Source organism: Mastacembelus armatus, chromosome 21 (genome assembly GCF_900324485.2).
Source record: "Mastacembelus armatus chromosome 21, fMasArm1.2, whole genome shotgun sequence".
NCBI lineage: Eukaryota > Metazoa > Chordata > Actinopteri > Synbranchiformes > Mastacembelidae > Mastacembelus > Mastacembelus armatus.
This window is the reverse complement of record NC_046653.1, coordinates 11,101,437-11,123,859: the sequence shown is the minus strand read 5'-3', so window position 1 is coordinate 11,123,859 and position 22,423 is coordinate 11,101,437. Positions and strand designations below refer to the sequence as shown.

The 22,423-nt window shown below is 40.1% G+C and overlaps 2 protein-coding genes across 3 annotated transcripts in view; one reads left to right on the top strand and one right to left on the bottom strand.

Moving 5' to 3' along the window:
• The first annotated feature begins 813 nt into the window (after positions 1-813).
• septin10 (septin 10) lies at positions 814-8,441 on the top strand. The gene is made up of 10 exons (XM_026295635.1): positions 814-960; positions 2,217-2,331; positions 2,643-2,838; positions 3,079-3,265; positions 5,110-5,271; positions 5,558-5,654; positions 6,038-6,206; positions 6,296-6,428; positions 6,555-6,733; positions 6,855-8,441. The coding sequence occupies exons 1-10, from the start codon at positions 928-930 to the stop codon at positions 6,868-6,870; spliced, it is 1,287 nt and encodes a 428-aa protein (XP_026151420.1). The 5' UTR covers positions 814-927; the 3' UTR covers positions 6,871-8,441.
• A 3,066-nt stretch (positions 8,442-11,507) lies between these two features.
• The window catches only part of LOC113123310 (E3 ubiquitin-protein ligase SH3RF3), a 76,745-nt gene continuing 65,829 nt past the window's right edge, over positions 11,508-22,423 (bottom strand). The window contains exons 8-10 of one of the 2 annotated variants that reach the window (XM_026295239.2): positions 20,914-21,236; positions 16,137-16,510; positions 11,508-14,872 (exon numbers count right to left, since the gene is read on the bottom strand). In XM_026295239.2, the coding sequence (XP_026151024.1) occupies positions 14,704-14,872; positions 16,137-16,510; positions 20,914-21,236 (866 nt within the window). In that variant the 3' untranslated portion in view covers positions 11,508-14,703. The remainder of the gene's footprint in view (positions 14,873-16,136; positions 16,511-20,913; positions 21,237-22,423) is intronic. The other variant, XM_026295240.2, reaches the window with a different exon arrangement.

The following is a 22,423-nucleotide window of genomic DNA, read 5'->3' as shown; positions in this document are numbered from 1 at the left end:
GTTCCGGTTCTGCTCGTAAATTCGGGCTTCTAATTTTAAAAATGAACCATGTAGTTAAAATATATATATATATATATATATATATATATATATATATATATATATAATATGTAATCATTTTAAATCTCACCTGAATCACGATGACTTGACAAAGAAGTGGAAATTTATTTTGCTCCTGCATTGAAAAGCTGACTTCTAGATTTGTAGTATGATGATGATCAATCTAAGTAGCATAGACATGCTATGGTAATCTAGTTGGTCAACATAGTATACGGTCAAATGTGGACGTTGTAACTAAAAGTTAGGCCATCCGAAGTGATACAGTGATTATAGTGTTTATTAATATACATCGGCCAGTGAAATACAACACTTTTCCCCAAAAATCTGAGGGAGACACAACGCGTCGTTTGATTTGTTTTCTTTTAAAACAACCGAGTAGCTAATGGGGTTTTCAAGAATATTAATAAAGACATGTTATTTTTTAAATATAAGCTAATATGTCAAAGGATCGATACCATTGATCGCTGTAAGTGGACAATGATGATGTCTTCACATGCCATTGAAGAGACTGGGAAAAATGAAGTTGCGCTGTACCATTATACAAAGAAGGGGGGGAGTTATAATACCGAGGTAAATAATTATTGTTTTACTACAATATCCAATAATTGTAATTCATTTTACTACGTAATAACAATAAACATTTGATCTCCCGATGCTGTAATTTACATAATGTTACTACTAAAGCAACAGTACAAAGAGAAGTTTGTATTTTGTCCCTACATGGTTTTGAGTGGTGCTGTCTGTCCAGTTGTCGACGGTCAGACGCGGTGAGGCGGTCCTGATCCGGAGTCTAAATCAAGACGTTGGTCTTTAGTGAAATTCGCTGCATTATTTCTCAAACCACCTGGGCTACTAACTTTTATCTAAATGATGGCGTCTTCGGATGTTGCTCGGCAGCCGGTTAGTATTTTCTTCTTTGCTTGACAAATGACTGTTCCTGAGCAGGGAGTGTCCGGCGCTATCACTAAGTTAGCTGCTGTTAGCTGGATAGCTAACCGACTGCTACTTTTTATTTTTAAATCTTTAGCCGTTTAAAGTTCAAATATACCAGTTCAAATGCTAATACAATGTACAACACAACAATATAGATCGTCCTCACCTCCACAAATATCCAGAGGTTGTAACTTCAACTAAAAACTTTAATAAGGGGATTATTACATCTTCATCGGAGGACGCTAACTAACGTTAGCTGGCTAACACTACAGCAGCCGTAACGTTACATCAGTTAAACTAGTTAAATGCTCCTGCGTAGAAATGAACAAAGTTTGATATTAACATTGGGTCCGCTTCAACTAGAAACTATTATAGGTTGTTTTAGCTTTTCAGGTCGATAACGCCCCTAAAACCACGTCATTTTGAATGAAATGTTCACGCACTCGAACAAGAAACTTGCTGAAACTTTAGCTAAACAGTTAATGTTTCTCACACATGCAACAGAGAGTACACTGAGGAAAGGCATTATGTGCTGGTCTTTGTCAGCCCTATGCTTGGATTCATGGACAATTCAGACAGAGACGGATCAGAGGACGGTTTAGCCATACGCTGTATATAAAGATAGATGAGTCTTGTGGAGCTTGTGTATTGAGAAAAAAAAATGACAGGTTTTAGTCTACTCATTTAGTCTCACTAGCTAAGAGACATATTTATAACTTTTACAACATCTTTTCAGATATTTTATATGAATTCCCCAGCGCCACATAGGAACTTAATGCTTTTATTTTGAAACAAAAAGGGGTGTGTGCAGTAAAGGGCTAGTGTACTGAGCAGTAAAATATTTTAACTTGTTAGACCACTTGATATATGGTATATTTGCTTTATTAACAGCAGCATTATTTTGTAAGTAAATTATAATTACCTCAAAGTGTATATGTATATAAAAGTACTATCTATAATATAGTTTGAAGTGGTTTAATGCTACCAAAATCCTCATTATTGCATTTCAAATAGATTTTATCAAATGGATAAAGCTAGTTCCAGTCAATTTTCCTCTATAACAATACTCAGTGAGTATAAGTGAACAAATATATATATATATATATATGTGATATATTTGTTGCTGAAATAATACCACTGTGAGCTTTTTTCTTATTTGTAAAAAAAAAAAACAAAGACTACAGCATCTTGAGCATGATCTGTTTGTGTGATTTCTTTTTCAGGATCAAGGAGTTCGACCGCTCTCTCTGGCAGGCCATGTGGGTTTTGACAGCCTCCCTGATCAGCTTGTCAACAAGTCCATCTGCCAGGGCTTCTGCTTCAATATTCTTTGCATCGGTACGTTGTCACACAGGCCCTAATAATATCTTCATTGACTTTGAAGGGCAGATACAAACTTTTATCTGGTTATCAAGAGAGCTCACCTGTATTTTATTATATTCATTTAGCAGATGCTTTTCCCCAGTGACACTTAATATAAGAGCTTTCACTTTCTAATAGTCAGATGTCGTCAAACATTCATTGTAGTTCTTAATACAAATGATAAAAAAGTATTAGTGCAATAACAGATTGAATTTGGATCCACAGGATGAGGAACAGTGTTGTTATATAAAAGATGCTCATTCACATCCATCTTTTTCTGGCTCTAGGTGAGACCGGTATTGGCAAGTCTACACTGATGGACACTTTGTTCAATACCAACTTTGAGAACTTTGAGTCTTCCCACTTTGAGCCTCAGGTGAAACTGCGGGCTCAGACCTATGACCTGCAGGAGAGTAACGTCAGACTACGTCTCACTGTCGTCAACACTGTGGGCTTTGGAGACCAGATGAACAAGCAAGAGAGGTGGGAGGAGAGGAACGCGTGCGTGCGTGTGTGTGTGTGTGTGCGCGCGCGTGCGTGTGTGTTGCTGACAGTGTGGAAAAGCAACAATCTCAAAGTGTGTTCGAGAGAGTTTTAAGTGATGATGATAGATTGACTTTCATTAAAAGAATTTAGTTACATATAATATTTTAAATTTACTGCGATTGTGGAGTCATTTGTTTACAGTTTATCACAGATCAGCCTTATATGTCTTTCCTGTAGCTATCAGCCGGTGGTGGATTACATTGACAGGCAGTTTGAGAGTTATTTGCAGGAGGAGCTAAAAATCAAGCGCTCTCTTCACAACTACCATGACTCTCGGGTCCACGCCTGCCTGTACTTCATCTCCCCATCAGGTCACTCACTCAAATCCCTGGACCTGGTCACCATGAAGAAACTTGACAGCAAGGTAGGCAAAGAATTAGTGTGTTAAAGGGACACACTAACATATTGATTTGTCAATTCATTAGGTGGCTTTTTCAGATTGTTAAGATACTGGGTGTGACAGGTGTGTACATTGCTGGACTAGAGGGAGGAGTGTGTGTGGGTGGTCTTACCGTCTTTTCAAATGTAGGGCCCACAGCACTGGTTATCTGGAGCAGACTGTTCTCTGAAGAGGTCACTTGCTCCCTTTCACATTAAGCATTATTTTCCTGTCTGTAGGTTAAGCAACAAAATACCAGAAATTAGGAGGAGGAAAATTTTCAGCACGGTCCATAAAACAGCCCAACACTCAGCTCCAGGTGTTTCCATTTCAGCTGACGACTCCAGCTACACACACAAATCCCACCTATTTCCTTCAGTCCATCCAATAAGTTAACTGCCTAATTAATGTGAGCAGGGCTCATGTCACAAGAGCTTGTGTTGTGTGCAGTCATAACAATATTGACTTTGGTTTGGGATTTTAGGAGTTTGCAAAAACTCCTGCTGTCTCAAATGACTCCCTCATTCTTTCCTGCACTACTAAAACACTTTCTATGTAAATCAAGGTCTAAGAAACGTTTGAATCATCACCATTTTGTGTTGTGACTGACAAGTGTATTACAGCATGAAAACTGGCTATAAACTGATAGTGGGAGGTTGTGTCTACAGGACTATGCTGTGGTTGTTTCTAGACTTAGAAGTCTTTTTTTTTTTTTTTTTTTTTTTTGTCTGACTGTTGGGAGCGGTTCACTATCCAACTCTCTATTCCCCTCCCTTTGCTCCTGAAGTGGTCAGAAACTTTCCCAGGCTCTCTGTGTGTAGTGACTTTGTGTTTTTTGTGTGTCTGTGTGATTTCACTTCTCTGGAGTGTCAGTAACCCTGGATTTGTGTGTGAATGGAGAAGAAAAAGCAGTGGAATGCTGTAATCACACCATGCACACACACTCGAGTTGTCCTTTTGTGTCACTGTACAGTTATGCGCGTGCACACAAACATACACAGAGCTGTTTGTTGAATGTGCAGCATTAACAGAGACAGTCAGTCACCCAGACAGCTGTTGGAACAAATCTCCTAGCATTGTTTTATTTTCTCTTCTGGGATCAGTGTGTATTCAGTGTGTATACTGTATGTGTGTATGGGTGAGCGGTCCAGCTGAGAAACTTGTCTAGTGACAACTCATTTCAAGCCTTTCACTGGTAGGGCAAGATGACGGACCGACAGACAGGAATGTGGGATGGCTTGGACAGAAGAGTGGGCTGCTGGGGCATTTGTAAACTTGGTTTATATAACACATCTAAAAATAGTAAACAAAACAAAACTATACATCAGACATGTAATACTGAGTTGAAAGTTTAGAGAACTTATCCTCACCAATTTTTTTCTAAAGCAGTTTCATACAAATCTGCATTCACATTGACAAACATGTAATATCTGCCATAGGCAAAGTGGATAAGAGCTTGATTTGATGTAGTTTTTGGTGAAATTCGTGACGATGATTTATCATAACCAGTGGAAAAGATGTTTGCTGTTGAGACACCACTAAACCTAATGTTTTCCTTGTCTTACTCCTCGCTGCTTTAGGATGAGTGAGCCATTTAAATCTAACACCTGTAGAATAAAATGATCAAATGCTGCCTGGAGTTCTTTACTGGTAGTATTTAGTGTTGGCCGTCATATTGTCATGCAGCCAGAATGTTGTTTGTTACTGTTACAGATAAAGGTGTAATTGTCTGTTTTTTGGTCTTTTTTTTTTATTATCCTGTCTTTTCACAAATAATTGGTGTTAATAAGACAAATGTGTTTAGAAATATCGGTCCTGTCTCATGGTAGGTGAACATCATCCCAGTGATTGCCAAAGCCGACACCATCAGTAAGAGTGAGCTGCACAAATTCAAGATTAAAATCATGAGTGAGCTGGTCAGCAACGGAGTCCAGATCTACCAGTTCCCCCTGGATGACGAGACTGTAGCCAAAGTCAACACCACTATGAACGTGAGACAACACAAACACACATTTTAAAATAGAGTGTTACAGCATCTCTTCAGATCTTTCTACCAGGGTCTATGCACTTAGGTAAAAACTTTACCAAGATATATTGTTTGAAATACATGAACTATTTCTAGGTCAGAAACTGTGGGAGTTGCTGTAAATGATATATTATGAGGTATCATGTAAATTTATACTTAAATGTTTTATTCAGTAATTGTAGCGTACATCTCGCTATGTTTTCTCTCAGTTCATTTTCACTAATAAACACATATTGTCTATTGTTTCTCAGGGTCATTTGCCATTCGCTGTAGTAGGCAGCACAGAGGAAGTCTGCGTTGGCAATAAGATGGTGAAAGCTCGTCAGTATCCCTGGGGTGTTGTACAAGGTGAGATGGATCACTGTGAGTTGTATGTGTTTCCAGTCTCTTTGGACCTAATTTTATTGTGCTCAATAAGAATTCACACTTTCCTCCAGCAGAAATGAGTGTTGTAAAAAGGGCTCAACACACTGTAAATTTTTAGGAATCAGCACATTCCTGTTCAGTGGAGTTGGCCTGTAAAAAGCTGCACTGCGACCTGCAGCTGCCAGTCTTCAGTAAAAAAATATCACTGTGGCTCTCAGCGGGGAGTTTCAGTGTTCCATCCTGATGTTTTTAAAGGCTAGTGTGTTATAAAAAAGATATGAAGGAAATTATAGAAGGTCAGAAATATAGAACAGTTATCAGTCAGAGGGATAAGCCAATAACTTGTCTATTGATGTGTGTGTCAGTGGAGAACGAGAACCACTGCGACTTTGTAAAGCTGAGGGAGATGCTGATCTGTGTAAACATGGAGGACCTGAGAGAGCAGACACACACTCGCCACTATGAGCTGTACAGGCGCTGCAAACTGGAGGAAATGGGATTCAAAGACACGGACCCAGAGTGCAAGCCCGTCAGGTAAGCTGCCATCTCACAACCACCTGCGTCCATACTGAGAAAATTGACAGCAGACTGACTGCCTTGTGTGTGTGTGTGTGTGTGTGTAGTTTGCAGCAGACTTACGAGGCCAAGCGTCAAGAGTTCCTGGTGGAGCTGCAGAAGAGAGAGGATGAGATGAGGCAGATGTTTGTGCAGAGGGTGAAGGAGAAGGAGGCCGAGCTGAAGGAGGCTGAGAGAGAGGTAAGCAAACTGAGGCAGAGCTCGGATTCTAATGCCATCACTCATACAGCAGAGTAGAATAGCAGTTTGTTCTACTTAATACTAGCAAAACTCTTTAAGAGTCGTTGTTGCCTCTGTGCTCTTCAGCTGCAGGGTAGGTTTGAGCAGCTGAAGCGCCTGCACGCAGACGAGAAAGCTGCTTTGGAGGAAAAGAAGAGAATCCTGGAGGAGGACCAGAGCGTCTTCAGCAAGAGACGAGCTGCGGCTCAACTCCTGCAGGCCCAGAGTCTCACCGCCAACGGCAAGAAGGACAAGGACCGCAAGAAGTAAGATGCTTCTCTGAAAGTTAATGCTGATGTTTCACGAGCCTGAAATGACACACCTGTAGTCATCCATTCATTTCTTATCTCACTGGTGGTAATGTGTCCCTCTTGTTCTCTCTTTCAGTTCTGGCTTTATGTGAAGACTCTGAAGCAAACTCCACTGTGACCAGTATAACCAGTGACATTCTGTGCACGTCCTTTCCAGCCCTTTGTGGCCTGTCTCAAACACTAACCAGGGAAACAGACCAGCAGTGTGTATGAGTTTGATTTTGATTTTGTGCCAAAGTTTAATGACTGCACCCAAAGTGTAAGCTTTCCTCTGTGGTATTGTTAATCTTCTCTGTGGGTTGTATACCTCTTTGTGTAATATTTTATATTTATCCATTCATTTTTATATAAAACTTTTACTTTTCATATATGCCCAGACCGAGGAACACTTTAGTGGAGTCATCCTCACTAGATGCTGTACACAGATCAAACCACATGAATAGGTACAAACTATAAGGGTCTTTACGACTTATATTATATCTTTTTTTTATATCAGCCATATCTTTTAGTGTGTAATAAAAGACATTGTTTTGTAATGCACCAAACACATCTTCGGATTTATCTAATGAGACAGCCAAATATCTAGAATATGCTTGGGATTTATTACAGCATTTTTCTACCATTCACATTAGGTGAACTCACTAGCAATTTGACATGTTGGTGTCAAAGTCTAAATGCTTCAAGTACTCAAATCTTTCTCAAAAAAGTTGCAGTAGTAACCTGTCAGCTGTTGGTGAGCAGGTCATTGCAGCGCTACGTGTGAAAGTGCTACAGAATATTTAGTGCTGCACACCACATTTACCATTAATTAAAGAAATATGTAACTAAATCCAGCCATGTTACAGGATCCATGTCTGAAAAGGCCATTAAGGTTGATGTAGTGCATTAGAGTTGTCATTAGCATGATCACAGGGCATTATAATTCCTTATTGCTTTTTTTTTTTTTCTTAAACCTCCTTCGTGCTACCCACTTTTAAAATGAGCATAACACATATAAAACCCTACACTGTTGTTACTCGAAAGGGAAAGGGTTCCTTCTGAATGTTTGACTTCTCCAGGCCAATCTGCAGATATAGAGTTTTCCAGAGTCTCAGGCTGAGGTGTGGTTTTGGTACATGTTACAGTATATATTTATATTGTTTTGTACTTGATCTTCTATTTTTTCCTACTGAAACAGCTGAAGTTTGCAAGTCAGTATGTCTGAAAGGAGAGTCAGCTTTTTCAGGGGAAAAATGCATCATCGCATATCAGTGTTTGTCGAGGGAGTAAAGGGACAGGGTGAGGATTTACAGGGACTGTATTTGATTATATTCTAAGCATTTTTTTTTTTTAAATTCACTTCTTTCCGGAGACACTATAAAACAGGGTTTGACACCTCGTAGCATTTTACAGCACAGTAAAACAGAACTCTGCGGTGCTGGTTTTGAGTGAAAATGTGATATCCAGAACCAACATTTTCTCACTGCCACTTTATATTTACACTAGTGCTTCTAATGTGTTAGTGCCTTATCTATGTGAAACGTACTTAGAGACACACTATCCAGGGAAACATCAATGCCTAATGGAGTAAAGCTCGTCTTAGACATGTTTGTACTAAGAAATAAACAGTGTTATTTGGGAGCTTTTTTTTCCTTCTAAATAAATATTTGTATTTTGGTCATTATACAGTGTGTGTCTTTTTGGAATCAATAAATGTCCACTTCTATTTCAACAACAAAGAGGACAGGTGTAAGTAAAGCTAAAAACGGTCAGAAATTACTTTAAATTTTCAAAGCAGCTCTGATTCCAGTGCATGTATTTTATTGTCCTGCAGATCTATTGCAATAATCCTTCAGTAGTTCTGATATTGTCCAAGTAACCTAACTGGTGGATATATCAGGCACCTGTATTAAGAAATTACATTAATAGAGGTTTTCTTTAAAGGAAAACTTATATCTATATGTTATTCAGTGTTTCTGTGGTGGGCTCTGTGTCCACACACTCACTGTGCTCTCACTCTGCATCTGAATTTTCCACATGACCAGTTTTTCATTGTATTCACTGTAAAGATCGAAAGATCACTCACTCAAGATCACGCAAAAGATCACAGAACACATCGATATTCTACTTACTGTGGAACTGTTTCTGTGTGTGCCCTGTGTCCATAGAGATCCATACAAAGACTCCCCTGCCTGCCTCAGGTTCACCTGTTAAAGAACTCAAATATTAAAAATACATACAAGCATCATTTTGACTGTCTGACATATTTATGAAAGGATAAGGGCTGACACACAAACACTCACACTCACATTCACATCTATGGCCAATTAACAATTACCAATTAACCTAAACTGTATGTCTTTGGACTGTGGGAGCATGCTGGAGAAAACCCACACAGACACAGGGAGAAGGTAAAGTCATTTAAACCCCAGGTTTAAATGGGATTCAAACCCCGAACCTCTTTGCTTGGAGGAGACAAAAAAGCTCCACAACACTGAAACATAATACATTACACAATATATATTTTCTGCACGTGCAGGGTGCTCCACTTATCCACTCCACTCTACAGGGTGATCCGCTTATTTCCATTCCACCCATGTGATTGTTGTAAAGTAATATCTAATGTAGAGACAGCTAAACTGACTTACTTTGTAAGAAGAGAGTAATCACAAGCTTTCCCCCTTTGCTGTAGAGAAGGATTTACAACACAGCAGCACCAGCACATCACTTTTGAACACACACACACACACACACAGATACACAAAGGAACCGCCCATTCATTCTGCTAGAATCCTGTTACCTGCAGTGTCTTAACGTCTGGCTCTGTTGCCCTTCATGTGACTCATAGCTGGTGCACAGACAGGTCGGGTGTAAAGAGCAGGAATGCTGCTGATTGATTTCCCACAGGGGCCTGTGGCACCTTGCTGGCAGGCTGGGAGAAGACACCCAGGGGAGAACGGTTTCTACAAAGCCAAGTGTGGAGAAAGTATGTGCATGAGTGAGTCTCTCTGTGTGTGTGTGTGCATTGTACAGCTGTTCTCTAGGTGGGAACTGATTTCTTCCAGTTTCTCTGGCAGAGGTGAAAACTATCTCTACACTGCAGAAATCAAAAATATCTAAATTTGCTGCCTGCATCCTGCTCATCTTAAATATAGCACTTTAAATTTGTACATTAACAGTTGAGACTTTTTGAGAGCGCTTACATCCAAGATAGCTGTCACCTACCGCTGTGCTTGCACACATACACACATGTCATGACATTCACATACACATACCAGTCACCTTTTGCCAGTCACTCTAAATGCAAATGGAGGTGATCATTGGAGACATGCCCGGCTGGTGGAGAGATGGGCTTGTCATTTAATGGCAGTGCCAGTGAAGCTCTGAAATGACCAATTACACACCTCAACCATGCCAGTTTTGGTCTGAGAAGACAAGAGAGACAGAGGGAGAGAAAGATGGATGGGAAAAGATGTAGGGAATGACAAAACGACAGAGTGTGTCAGCAGTATTTCTCGACATCCTGTACTAGCATGTCTGCAGCAATAAACGCACTACTACTACACTCTGTTAGAGAGCTGTACCTGTGCTGCTCATACACAAACTCATAATGATCACATTGTGAGCATAGATCATTTACATATTAGAGCAGGATGAACAGGAACATGATTCTAAGGATGAATCCCCCGGGGAGCAGTTGGAAAATCCTTATTATTCAGGTAATGTGTTTGTTCTGCATGAGGATACACAAATGTGTATTGTTTCCTGTCATTTTCTGTTTTGTCTCTATTAGGAATGGGCAGGCAGATGCAAAAAGACACTGAAAGGTTCGTTTTAAAACAAAGGCATTTATTGCGAAAAATGCACTTGACATGAAAAAAACAATCAAATCAGCCACGGGTCATCAGTACAAGACGATGTATAATGATCACATGGTAGAGAGCGCTGGGCATGGCCAGTGCAGAGTATGACGTCAATGGCACAAAAGGCCTATAAATATTCTGCACAATATAGAATTATATATATACTTTGTTTTCGGTTTCTCTCACTGTACCACTGTACTCAAACCACCTGACTCAGAGTCCCGATGAGGCCTGAGTGCCCACATCAGAAAGTTCCCTTTTTATGTAAAGAGCTACATACAGAGGCCCCTTCCCTCTTACGCGCGCGCGCGCACACACACGTACGTTCAAACACACAAGTATCCATAGGAACAAATATGGCCCACATCTAATTCAAGATGGCAGGGTGAGTGCTTAGCCTTCCTGGAAAGACAAAAAAACAAAGGAGTGGACGACATTTTGATTTCAGTTCCAAAAGAAAAAAGAAAAAAAAAAAAGATGATGATATTGTGTGATGTGTTCACGTCCAATGGGAGTTACCACTGCTGTTAATGGCTTGTTCACATTTTTCGAGCTGTCACCATGAGTACTCAAGTGGTATTTACAACCAGGAAGCTGACACGTAAGACGAGCTCATGTCACGTAAATAAAACACATGAAAACATCTGTGGAACCATCAGTTCAAGTTCTTTTATGTAAAGTGACCACTGTGCAGTGGTTGTATTCCTGATGTTTTGTAAACTCTTCTCCTTCTCCTCCTCCTGTCACACAAATGAGGACTTGTGCTTAAGTTTGACTCAGGAGAAATTAGAGTCCTCTATTCAGCGAGTGCACAAAAACGTAAAGAAAACCTCGCTCGGAGGTTTTGTGCAGAGCTTTACTGGGGTCTGCTGGTTTTTGTCATCGCATCAGGCAGCAAGAAAGAACAACCGGCAGGCTCATCACACCAACAAAGCAGAAGAAGGACATGAGAGAGGAGACTGAGATGAAAGACAAGCTGGTCTGATGCAGTGCGTTGGCATCCGTAGGCACTAGGGTTTGACTGACAGGCTCTGAAGGCCAATGCAGATATATCTGGATTGAAACATCCAGTAACTAATATCCTCTGGCATTTACTTTTGACCCATTTCATGGCAAATAAAATGGCACTTTTGCTTGGCTGAACTAAAACATGCCACTGGAAACTGTAATGTGATGCTCCTGCATGCTTAAATAAATACAAAATCAGGTTAAATTAATGGGGAAAAAGGGCCAATTAAACATTAAATATGTAAAAAAAGAAGCTGGCTCCTTCATATCCATGATTCCACCTGAAGAAAATGCTGGGTCAGTCTTGCCCTAGTCTTTGAGCTATGATCTGCTGGAGAAATTAACAAAAACAAAAAAACATTTCAATCTAAATTGCAGTGAGTTTTTGGTTTCATTACCCACAGTGCACTGCCAGCTGCCAGATTGCAGAGCATGGTCCTTTCAAGAATGAGTGACTGTGTGTGCTTTCACTTTGTAGAGCTCCTTCCGTTGTTTCGGTCTCAGTTGAAGATTGAAAGATTTGGGTCAATTTATTTCTCCCCAGCAATCTAATAGTGGGGAAGCAAACAGGTATAAATCACTTGTGCTTTCGTCTCCGTGATAGCAATCCCAAGACAGTTCACCCCCCGCCCAAAAAACAAAAACAGAAAAATTTTCGCTTGCCTGCTTTGTAAATGTTTGGGGGTGGGAGGGTTTCTAATGGTGGAAAATACTGATAGAAAATTTGTGGCAAGAAAGTGCAGATTCTGATTCATCATCTGTGCTGTCACTTCTGTCTTGTGCTGTTTTTAGTGCGAGAGCTTTTCAGATGGTCTCTAATCTGGCTGTTCATTATATTGGAATATGAAATGAAATGACAGGTGTTTCCAACCTGTTCTGATGCTCTGGAGGTTGGTTTGCCATCGATGCAGTGGAAAAAAATTAATCGAAAAAACAAAACAAAAACATGTTTTTGCTATATTGTTTGTGTTCAATGTGTATCTGAATTTTTATTGTTGTTTTTTTTCCATATGACACAAATCCAGTTAACCAAGGGAAACTCAAGTGTGCTTATGCACTGACAGAGTTTCTCCTGGTTATGCTCCGATAACAGCCAATGTGACCTCCAGTGTGTGTTCCCAGCCAGTGAGCCTCCCCTGTGCACACACGGTTTGTGCTTTACTCTGGCCCAGGTGAGGAAAGCCACCCCTGTCCTATAACTGACACATAGTTGGTATTAAAATCCCGCTGACATCTCGCTCTCTGACACACACATACACACAAAGACACACGGTGAGTCTCGCTGTGCTTCTAGCTTCAGAAACTGGGATAAAAAGGTAGATGGTTGTGGCTCGATGTAAACTGGACAAGCCTGAATTCACACTCAGGACGTAGAAATTCACAAAGCAGACTCACTATACACGCACTGAAGCGGTACAAAAATACTCGTTAAAAGTCGACAAGATCAGAAGAAGGTTTTTTTTTGTCAAAGTTGGCAGTTATGCGATGAAAAATGTTGTGTCCCTGCACTCTGACTCACAGGTGTTTCCCTCTTGTCTGTACATTTTTCCACAAGATCAAATCTGAACATGTTTGGTTTCATAATTTTGCTGCAGTCAGGCAGAAAACCCTTGACAGTATCTAGAAAAAAAAAAAAAGAAAGCGGAGGAAGAGGAACAATGTGGGTCAATTCTGGGACAAACCATGTCATCACTTTTGTTTGTTTGAGTTGGAACACATTAACATTTCAAATTAAAATGAATGGATCAAGGTTTTGTCCTTTCAAGGAGGTTTTTGCCTGCTTGGGAAAAGCCATGTTTGCTCTTAAAATGCAATGATGTGACAAGTGGCAATGGAAATAACTTCTGTCAAAATAAATAACATTGGAGTGTGTAAAATACTGTATCTGTGGATATATTAGCAGGTTGAGTCACATATTACCAAGTGCATTCTTTGTCGAATTCCACACAGAAGCTCAAAAAACAACCTCTTCAATACAAATCAATTACTTAAAGACTTTTGGTGTAACGTTCTGTGTCTTTCTACATTCAACAAACCAGTCTATTCAGTTCAACACAGCTCTCAGAGGTCTATGATAGACAAATGCAAAATTAAATACGGGAGTATAAATTTATGGTACAGATATAAATAGAAAAATGTATAAACTAATTCATATTTTCCTCCTTGCACCAATTAAAAAATATTAAACAGCATGACTAGTTTGGGGCAACACAAACATCTATTTCAACATATAAAAACATAATAATGCTACATGCACTGTTATTAACATATACTGGGTTGAAAAGAAACACATGTGCTTGTTGTCACGAACTAGACACTGAGATGTGCTTACGATGATCCTGGAGGTTTGGCTCACCTGGTGGTAAATTTTTCACTAACAGAGAAAGCACCCAAATTCAAGTTCTGAGGTCTTAGTGGAAAGCAGAGCTAATGCTTTTTGTGCTAGTGTTTGCTGGTGGATGATGCCAGGGAGGAGAACTGGGAAGCAGGGTTAGTCTTTCTGTGCTTTCAGTAGTCAACATCACGGGTCCGGACAACAAGTCGGATAAGACCTCTCTGACCCAGCGCTGTCCCTGGGCGAATGACGGGAGAAGCTGCCCCGCTTCCTGCGTGGCTCGGCTGGTGAAAGTCGGGGCTGGCTTTCCTCTGTGTGTGTGTGTGTGTGTGTGTGTGTGTGCGTGTGTGTGTGTGTGTGTGTGTGTGGGTGAATTTGTTGGACCAATATGGGTTTCTGAAAACCATTACAATTATTGAAGTTACCTGACAATATTAAATATGTTTACGTTTTCAGTGTTTATTGACAGATTATTATAGGAAAAACTACAAAACGCATTTTGCCCATCCTGAAACAAAATCCAGACTAATTCCTTTTTAAGGGCTAGCACCTTTTTTAAGGCAAGTTTACGCTGATCAGTATTCATTTTTAATCTAAAAATGTAATTCTGGGAAACCAATATCAGTCCAACTGTTGTGTGTCACTGTAGCTGTGTGAACTTGTAGCTTGTGTGTGTGTGTTTCATGACTCAGAAACAGGAAACAGGAACAGTGTGTGTTCTTTTGTCCACTTTTTCCAGTTCAGAAGCTCTCGACGAAGCTGCCGGGAAACAGGCCTGTCTGCCCCGTCCTCTGCAGGGTGCCTTTGTACCAGCCGTCCTCCCTCTTCTTATGGACAAACACCACGTCTCCTTCCCTCAGCTCGATCTCTGCCTCGCTCTGTGGGGGGTAGGGCACCACCACACGATACCTGCCACACACAGAGACAGTTGTAACACACATATCATAGTGAAGAGCAGGAAGAACAACACATGGATGTAAAAACCCACCTGAAAGAATTCAATCCATGCATGTACCAGTGGACAGTGTGTGTATTTTGTTACAATGATCACGTACAGACAAGGTATTTTCAGTATGTCCCCAGTGGTGTGAAGACAATGATGTTGAGATTCAATTGGTCCCATCGATTTCTTTGTAAAGGTTTCTACGAATTATCTGTAATTTTTGGGTCACGTGATCATGTTCAATTTCCTGCAGTTTCCACAATATCAAATGTCAAACTGTGACAAACTGTGCTGAAATGCAGCATTGTATCCAGCTAGTTTAACACTGTGCCATTCACTAAAAACAAGTTTCAAAAACAGCTACAGATACATGACAAACACCATCTCAATAAAACTTTAACTGAATTCCTGAACAAATCAGCCAGTGACAACATCTTGTGTGTTTTGTGACTCAGGAACACACCTGTTGGTATGTATGTTGGGACGTCTGTAAGCATTTTCCTGAATTTACAAGTGTCCTATGAGGAACATGAAGTGTGTGTGTGTTTATGGGGGCAGAAACTGGATGCTAGAGGCTTATGACGTGTATGATTGAAGAAAAAAAAAAAAGATGACTACTACTACTAATGTTTACAGGAGTATAAAGGGATGTTAGCTCACATATTGATTGTACTGTAGATAAAAATACACCAGCAACAAAGAGATGGATGGTGGCTAATAAGCTTCCAAATGAAGACTATCACTTTGAATAAACCCTGGTGTTACTTTCCAGCATAGCAGAATGACTGCAGTTATGACTTGGTCTGCCTGGTTTCCATTTACTCTCCTTCTGGTTTTGTTACTGGTGAGTTTCATAACTCCCTCAAGACTGCCCTTCTTTTCTTCACACTCTGTATCTGATGAAAAATCCTGCCAGCTGTAAATGTAACCATTCCGTCAGGATTGTCAGGGTTATTAAGGTCAATTGTCAGATTATATACCTCAGCACATATTAAGTTTTATTCATAGTATTTTTGGCTGTAACGTTGTGCACATTTATACATATGACGACTGAATAATAATTTAGAAAAACAAAATCATTACACAATAGAAAGGCATTTTATTGTTTCCCAAAATTTGCAAATAGATTGTTGCTAGCCTATACACAAAAATGCATCTGTCTGTGAGCTGAGTCATAGTTTTTATTTTATTTTATGTGCATCATGTCTGTGTGTGTGTGTGTGTCTCTACCTCTCTCTGGACAGGGGTTTGGGCTCAGGCCGGAGAACCATCAGAGGGTTGCCAGCACGTGTTGCTGGGGGAGACATGGGGAAGTTGGTGTCCAGGGAACCAGACTTCCTGTGCAAAGGTTCCAGCCCTATCGCTCCTGCCATGTCACTCTCAATTGGACAGGAGCCGGCGCGCCCCTGTGACGCCATTGGGCAGGAACCTGAGCGGGCATGGTGGTGATGGTAGTGAGGATGGTGGGTGGGGTCGGTGGCCACAGCACCTTGGCCAGCCATTGAGGGGTCGTGGGTGGGTGGGGACGACGGGGGTGAGCGAGGTTTCTTCTTGGCCGCCGCTCCTGACAGGAGCTTTAACAAACCTCCTGCTTTCCTCTCCTTCTGAGGATGGAAGGATGACAGAGGAGACAGAAAGAGAGAATAGAGGCACAGAGGGACAAGAAATAAACTGGGAGCTGGTAAGAGTCAAATCCACATCTCCTGTCCAAAAATTGAGACATTAAACACCTGAGGACAGGCCCCTTGCTCATTTTCACATTATGAATTCCCCCTTCCTTTCCCCCTGCTGGGAGGTAGATGGGACTATTGGTAACACTGTAATGTCTGTAAGTAGGAAATTACAAGCCGTAAATGTTTCTTGACGTGCAGCAGTTCACTCATCCAGCCTGTTTGCCTGTGCAGCATCTCTGCTGGTTCTCTAACAAGCCCATCATGGTCGCAAGATTTTGGAAAGTGAATGCTCCCTGCTGTTTTTCAGCAAGAAATATCTACAGCCTGTAATATCCAGTAAAACCACAACATGTTGTGTTTACATTTCAGTTTGTGTACAGATTACAGAAACAAAATATAATGTTTTAATTACATAGCTGCAGAGGGAATGCTAAGTGGATATTTGAAGTTTGGACAAATCACAGTGTTGGTTACTAATGTTGACAGATTTATGATTTCCTGCCAAATTGTTTGAATGCATCAGTATAGTTAGTTTGTGTGTTTACGAATGAGAAACATGACACGTTCTACTCTCTCTCCTTCTCTCCCTTGTCCTTATCAATGCAGCTTAGAAAGAAAGAAACAGTGAAGTGAGTAATTATTACATTAAGTCGATGAGTGTTGTCACTGCTCAGTCACAATGTGTATTTTAAACAGTCAAGGAGCTAGAAAAAAAAAAACTGGTTAGGCACTGATCCTTCACAAATCCTTCAATATTTGCAGCTATCTGAGTGATGATGATGAAAGTGTTTCTTAATGGCACCTATAAAGGCACTCTCATGCTTTTTCATTCCGGATTCATTCATGCTTAACTGTGGAGGAGCAGTATTGTCCATTCCACCATACCCTGTGTAATACAATGGGCAAAACAGCTTAAGTTGTTTTGATGCTTGACATGCTTTTGTTTTTTTTTTTTGTTTTTTTTACACTCTTTTTCCTGATGCCGTGGATCAATACTGAGCAGGCCTGAGCATGACTACAATTATTTGTTATCAACTCAGTCTCCATCTCAGCTGTCTGTATTAAATCACTGGCTCCTGGATTGATCAGAATTTTTTTCCATTTTTTTTTATCAACATAGTGATGGACAGTTGTCATGGCAACGCCACTGAGTTGCAACCACAAAAAAGAAAAAAAAAAAAAAAAAATCACACAATGGAAAGCTCAGAACACACACTGCTCCTGTTATTATTTGTCTTAGATTTAAAAAAAGGCTTTGTGATTATATATTGAAATAAATATATAAAGAGAGTCAGGACAGAAGAAAGAAAAACTGTGGCTGTAAATATACAAAGCACCAGAGAGAGTGGAGGAGAGAAAGCTTAACATAAAGACAGGCAGCGTCACATTGACCATATAAGCCTCCACCAAAGGTCACTGGACTCAATAAGAGAGATTATGGGATATGCATTTTCCACGTATTTTAGATTTTAGGTATTGCTGTGTTTTTTCCAATCACTGTCACAATGTGTGTTTTAAACAATAATTCATAGTCCTAATGAAGACTCTTACTGCACAAAAAGTGCTTACAAAGCACCTGGAGAGGCTGTATAAACACTTTGACTCAGACAGAAAACAAACATTATTTCTTCTTTACACTACAACTCCCAGATGTGCGTTTTCCCAAATATCATGATTTCATTATTTCTCATTTTCATAAAAGTACCAGTGCCCACTGCAGTGATAATACACAGCTGCCTCGTTTGTAAAATACTGAAATATAAAGACATAAAATATTCTACTGCTTTGGCAACACAGATTTCCTTCCTCCATTGAAATAAAGCTGGTGTGTATTTTAATTTGGTACAGGGTGAAGATGGAGAAGAAAATAAAGATAAAGAGAAGGTGAGAAAGAGAGATACAAAGGGAGAAAAGCACAGTGGAGGAGGGAAAGAGGCAGAAAAAAGGATATGAAGAGAAAAAATTCAGAAAGGATAAAAACAGAAAGATACAGGAGGGGACAGAAAACAGATGGATGTAGGGAAAGAGAGAGGAGGGATGAGACACAAAGCACAGAAAAAAGTCAATAATCATTCTCTCTCTCTTCTTTCATCTAACGGCTTAAAGGCTTAATCTGCCTCTTATAAATGTGTGTGCCTGCCATGTGTGTGTCTGTTTACATTAGTGAATCACACAGCAGGTGTTATTCCAAAAATGAACCACCAGATAGCAGTAGACCCTCACAATCTAATCTGGTTCTAAAGCTGACCCATTATTTCATGGTGTGTAAATAAATACTTGTTTGTCTCCCGTTTTATTTCATTCCAAATGTATGAAACTGCACATGAACGGGCATATATTAATTTAATAACAATCACTTCTATAAAGATTTCATTGTGTTGCATCAGTTAAATAGAGATTTGAATTTAACCTTTCAAAGTAGATGTGGAGGTGGAAAGAGGTTGGTAGAAGTAAAGCTCCAGATGCCAGTTTTTGTCCACCCACGATGCTAATTGGTCTACCGTTCGCTCACCCACTCTCAACAATCTTTAGATGCTTTTAAGGTAAACGTGTGAAACATAAATTAAAAATATGGAAAAAAAGAAAAACAAATGGATCATGGAAACTCCAAGTTTTAAAGATGTCCATGTTTTCATTGCTCACAGATGTTGGCTTGGTGGTCTCAAACTAAAAGCATCTTTTTGTTTTAAAACAAGTGATTGAATTCCATGTCTGAGAAGCCTGGGTATGATAATACTTTCAATGCCAGGTAAGAGTAAAAGTCGATTAGACGCTATTTGGAATCAGTGAATGCAAAAAGGAAAATACTCACCAATTTGTTGTGGGTGTCTGTAAAAATTTCAACAAAATAGTAAAGTAAAGTTTTAGGCTTATTTTTTTGCAAGTGATTCTGACAGCCATTTAGTTGGCAACTGCCCTGCATGCACACTCTTCTTGAAATGATCTACACACATAACTCAGCGTCCAATGTGATAAGTGTCTGCACTGCCGGCTGCTCTGTAGACTGTACGACAGTGTGTTGAACAGAGATTATCCTGTGTCTGCTTCATCATTTCCACTGTGACAAAGACTGACTCGGTGCGACTTCAGTGCCACGCAGACTTCAAACCTTTCTGCTCTGTCAAGCTCAAAGCAACAAAGGTAATTCATGTGAATGAGGGTTAGGCTGCACATTTGTTAAAAAGATGAAGACATAGTTTTGTGTGGCAAAATATGGAAACGGCTTATGCCAATGCACAGTATCTTCAAATTTGATCTATTGAGTTATGCTGTCAAAACGGAAATAACTTCCTCCAGAATTTATTTTTATCAGGGAGTTAAAGCTTCTGAAACGGCATTTAGATCAACACTGGAGGCTGCAGCTACAGAAAAAAATCCATATTTAAAATCCAGAGGATGATTTGAGTAGAGTGGGGGATCATTAAGGCAGGTCTGTAGCCAGAAAATGGCAAATCATGATTTCTGGACAGACTTTTCATTTAAAAATGATATATACATACGTATAAGATGGGAATATTCTTTAACATCACAGTGATATAAAGGATGATATAAACAGCCTACTTTTAATAAATTCCTTTTATATCCAACTGATACTTTAAGTACCTTGGTGTAGCCTTTGTGAGATGTGGGTTATAATCCTCAAACCGGCCTTTAAAAAATATGAGTTCAAGCCATGTTTGAGTGAGACGATGTAAACAAGGCCGCCGCCTGCTGTTCCATAGTCAATGAGCTGTTTGTCAGCTAGCCATGTAGTTAGATTAGCTGTCCCACACAGTGGAGCCAACAGTGAAACAAATGGAGCTGAGACAGATGCAAGGTTTCAGTGCCATCCTTCACTGTCAGCGCAGCCCGACTCAACATCCACAGCTTTAACACTACAGACACTACAACATATAGGCTGGCTTTCAGCATTTGTGCCAGTACCCTGGGTGAATGACACTTATTGAGGTAAGAAAGGACTACTGATACATCACATGCACACATACAGACAGCCATACACACCACAGAGCTTACATCTACTACCGTGTGTTAAACCTGTTTTCACCTCACTTGGACAAATGATTTCCTACATTACAATTCCTTCCAGAAAAAAGTGTGAAGCTCATTCAGTTTGTATACATACAGAGAAAATAGCAGAAGAGATACAAAATATACAAATATTATATTACATTAAATGTGCTAGCTGCTCTTTTCTCAAAATACAATAAATCTTTTGCATATAAAAACATTGTTTACTTGCAAAGTTGCATTTATTAAAACAAGCTAATGACATTAGACTCTTAGCTAAAACGTGTTAATTGTTACTCTAAATTATTCATCAGGATGAGGCTCACCTTCTCTGCTTTGGGTGCAAGGGCACCCTGGGTCGAAGTGTGGGACGGACCGGGGGACGGCGATTGCAGTGGACTGGACGGCTCGCCGTTGAGGAGCACAGCTGACACATTAGGAGGTGTGAGACATGACAGAGGGGAGGAGATAGGGAGGAGGGGCCGTGAGGCGGGGGAAGATAGTGGTGAGGGCCCTAAGCTGGGGCCCGGAGAAACCATAGAGAGGGGACGACCCTGGCCAGCGCAACGTGAGGGGGAGGAGATCTGGGGACGCACGGGAGAGAGGGCCACTGTGGGGCGCTCTGGGCTTCCAGCAGGCGGACTGTGGACTAAAACAGACAAATGCATCAAGATAAATGAAAACTAGAATCACTTGACAAACTGTGACACTTAATAGTGTTATTGGATGTCTGTGGTGCCTGAACCTATCACTATTACTATTATCATGCACTTGGTAAAAAGCAAAGAAACACTGCAATGAGGTGGTCAACATATTGCAGAGATACAGAGACAAATGAATGGAACATCTTTTACAAAAGTGTGATGTTTAACATAAAGGTTTACAATTTTTCAAATCTGCCTTATAGTCTAACCTAGTCTGGAGCCCATTTGTACAGAAAAAGTCAGGTCAGGTTTTGGTTGCTCTAGTCATTCCTTTATGCTGGCTAAAATCTTTTACACAATATTTGCTGTTGTTATCTGATCACGTTTATTGATAAATTTAAACTACATTGTTAAAAATTAGAAAAACAGAAAGTAGAGTGTAGAGAAATCAGTTTTGTTATTTACCAACAATTAACAATTTGCCAATCCATAAAATAATCTTCACTGGGTTTTAAAGACCATTGCTTAGCAAATTAGAATATTATCAAGAGTATTTCTTTCTGCTATAACTGTCAGACGAAAGGAAACATTATTAGGTAATACAAAACATTCTGCATAAAAATAACGTGTATTTCCAATTTAAAAATTTAAAAAACAAAACACCATTATAGTTTTCCTATTCTTAACCAGAACATGAGATGTCACTGCATTTTTAAATGCTATGTCTCGTTCATGGGCAGCACGGAGGCTTAGTGGTTAGCATTGTAGTCTCACAGCAAGAGACTATACCTTTCTGTGTGGAGTTTGCATGTTGTCCCTGTGCTTGTGTGGGTTTTCTCCAGGTACTCTGGTTTCCTCCCACAGTCCAAAAACATGTATGTCAGGTTGATTGGTGACTCTAAATAGCCCATAGGAGTGAGTGTGAGTGTGTGAGGTTGTTTGTCTCTATGTGGCCCTGTGATGGACTGGTGACCTGGGGCCTTTCACCCAAAGAGAGCTGGGATAGGCTCCAGCTGATCCCTGGGACCCTGGTTAAGGAATAAGTGGGTATAGATGATGGATGGATGAATGTCCCGTTCACTTGGCACTTGTATGGGAAAGTTTACCTTGAGGCCACCTTTGTAGTAAGCCCTTGTAACTAGCTGAGATGTTTGTAGCACTTCTTTCATTCTTCACTTTGTGTGAGGACATT

What these genes read in the sequence shown, in the direction of transcription:
- septin10 (XM_026295635.1), top strand. Translation starts at nt 928, where the DNA reads ATGATGGCGTCTTCGGATGTTGCTCGGCAGCCG. An exon ending in AAGTCAACACCACTATGAAC is followed by an intron (nt 5,272 to 5,557) that starts GTGAGACAACAC and finishes ATTGTTTCTCAG; the next exon opens with GGTCATTTGCCATTCGCTGT. An exon ending in CCAGAGTGCAAGCCCGTCAG is followed by an intron (nt 6,207 to 6,295) that starts GTAAGCTGCCAT and finishes GTGTGTGTGTAG; the next exon opens with TTTGCAGCAGACTTACGAGG.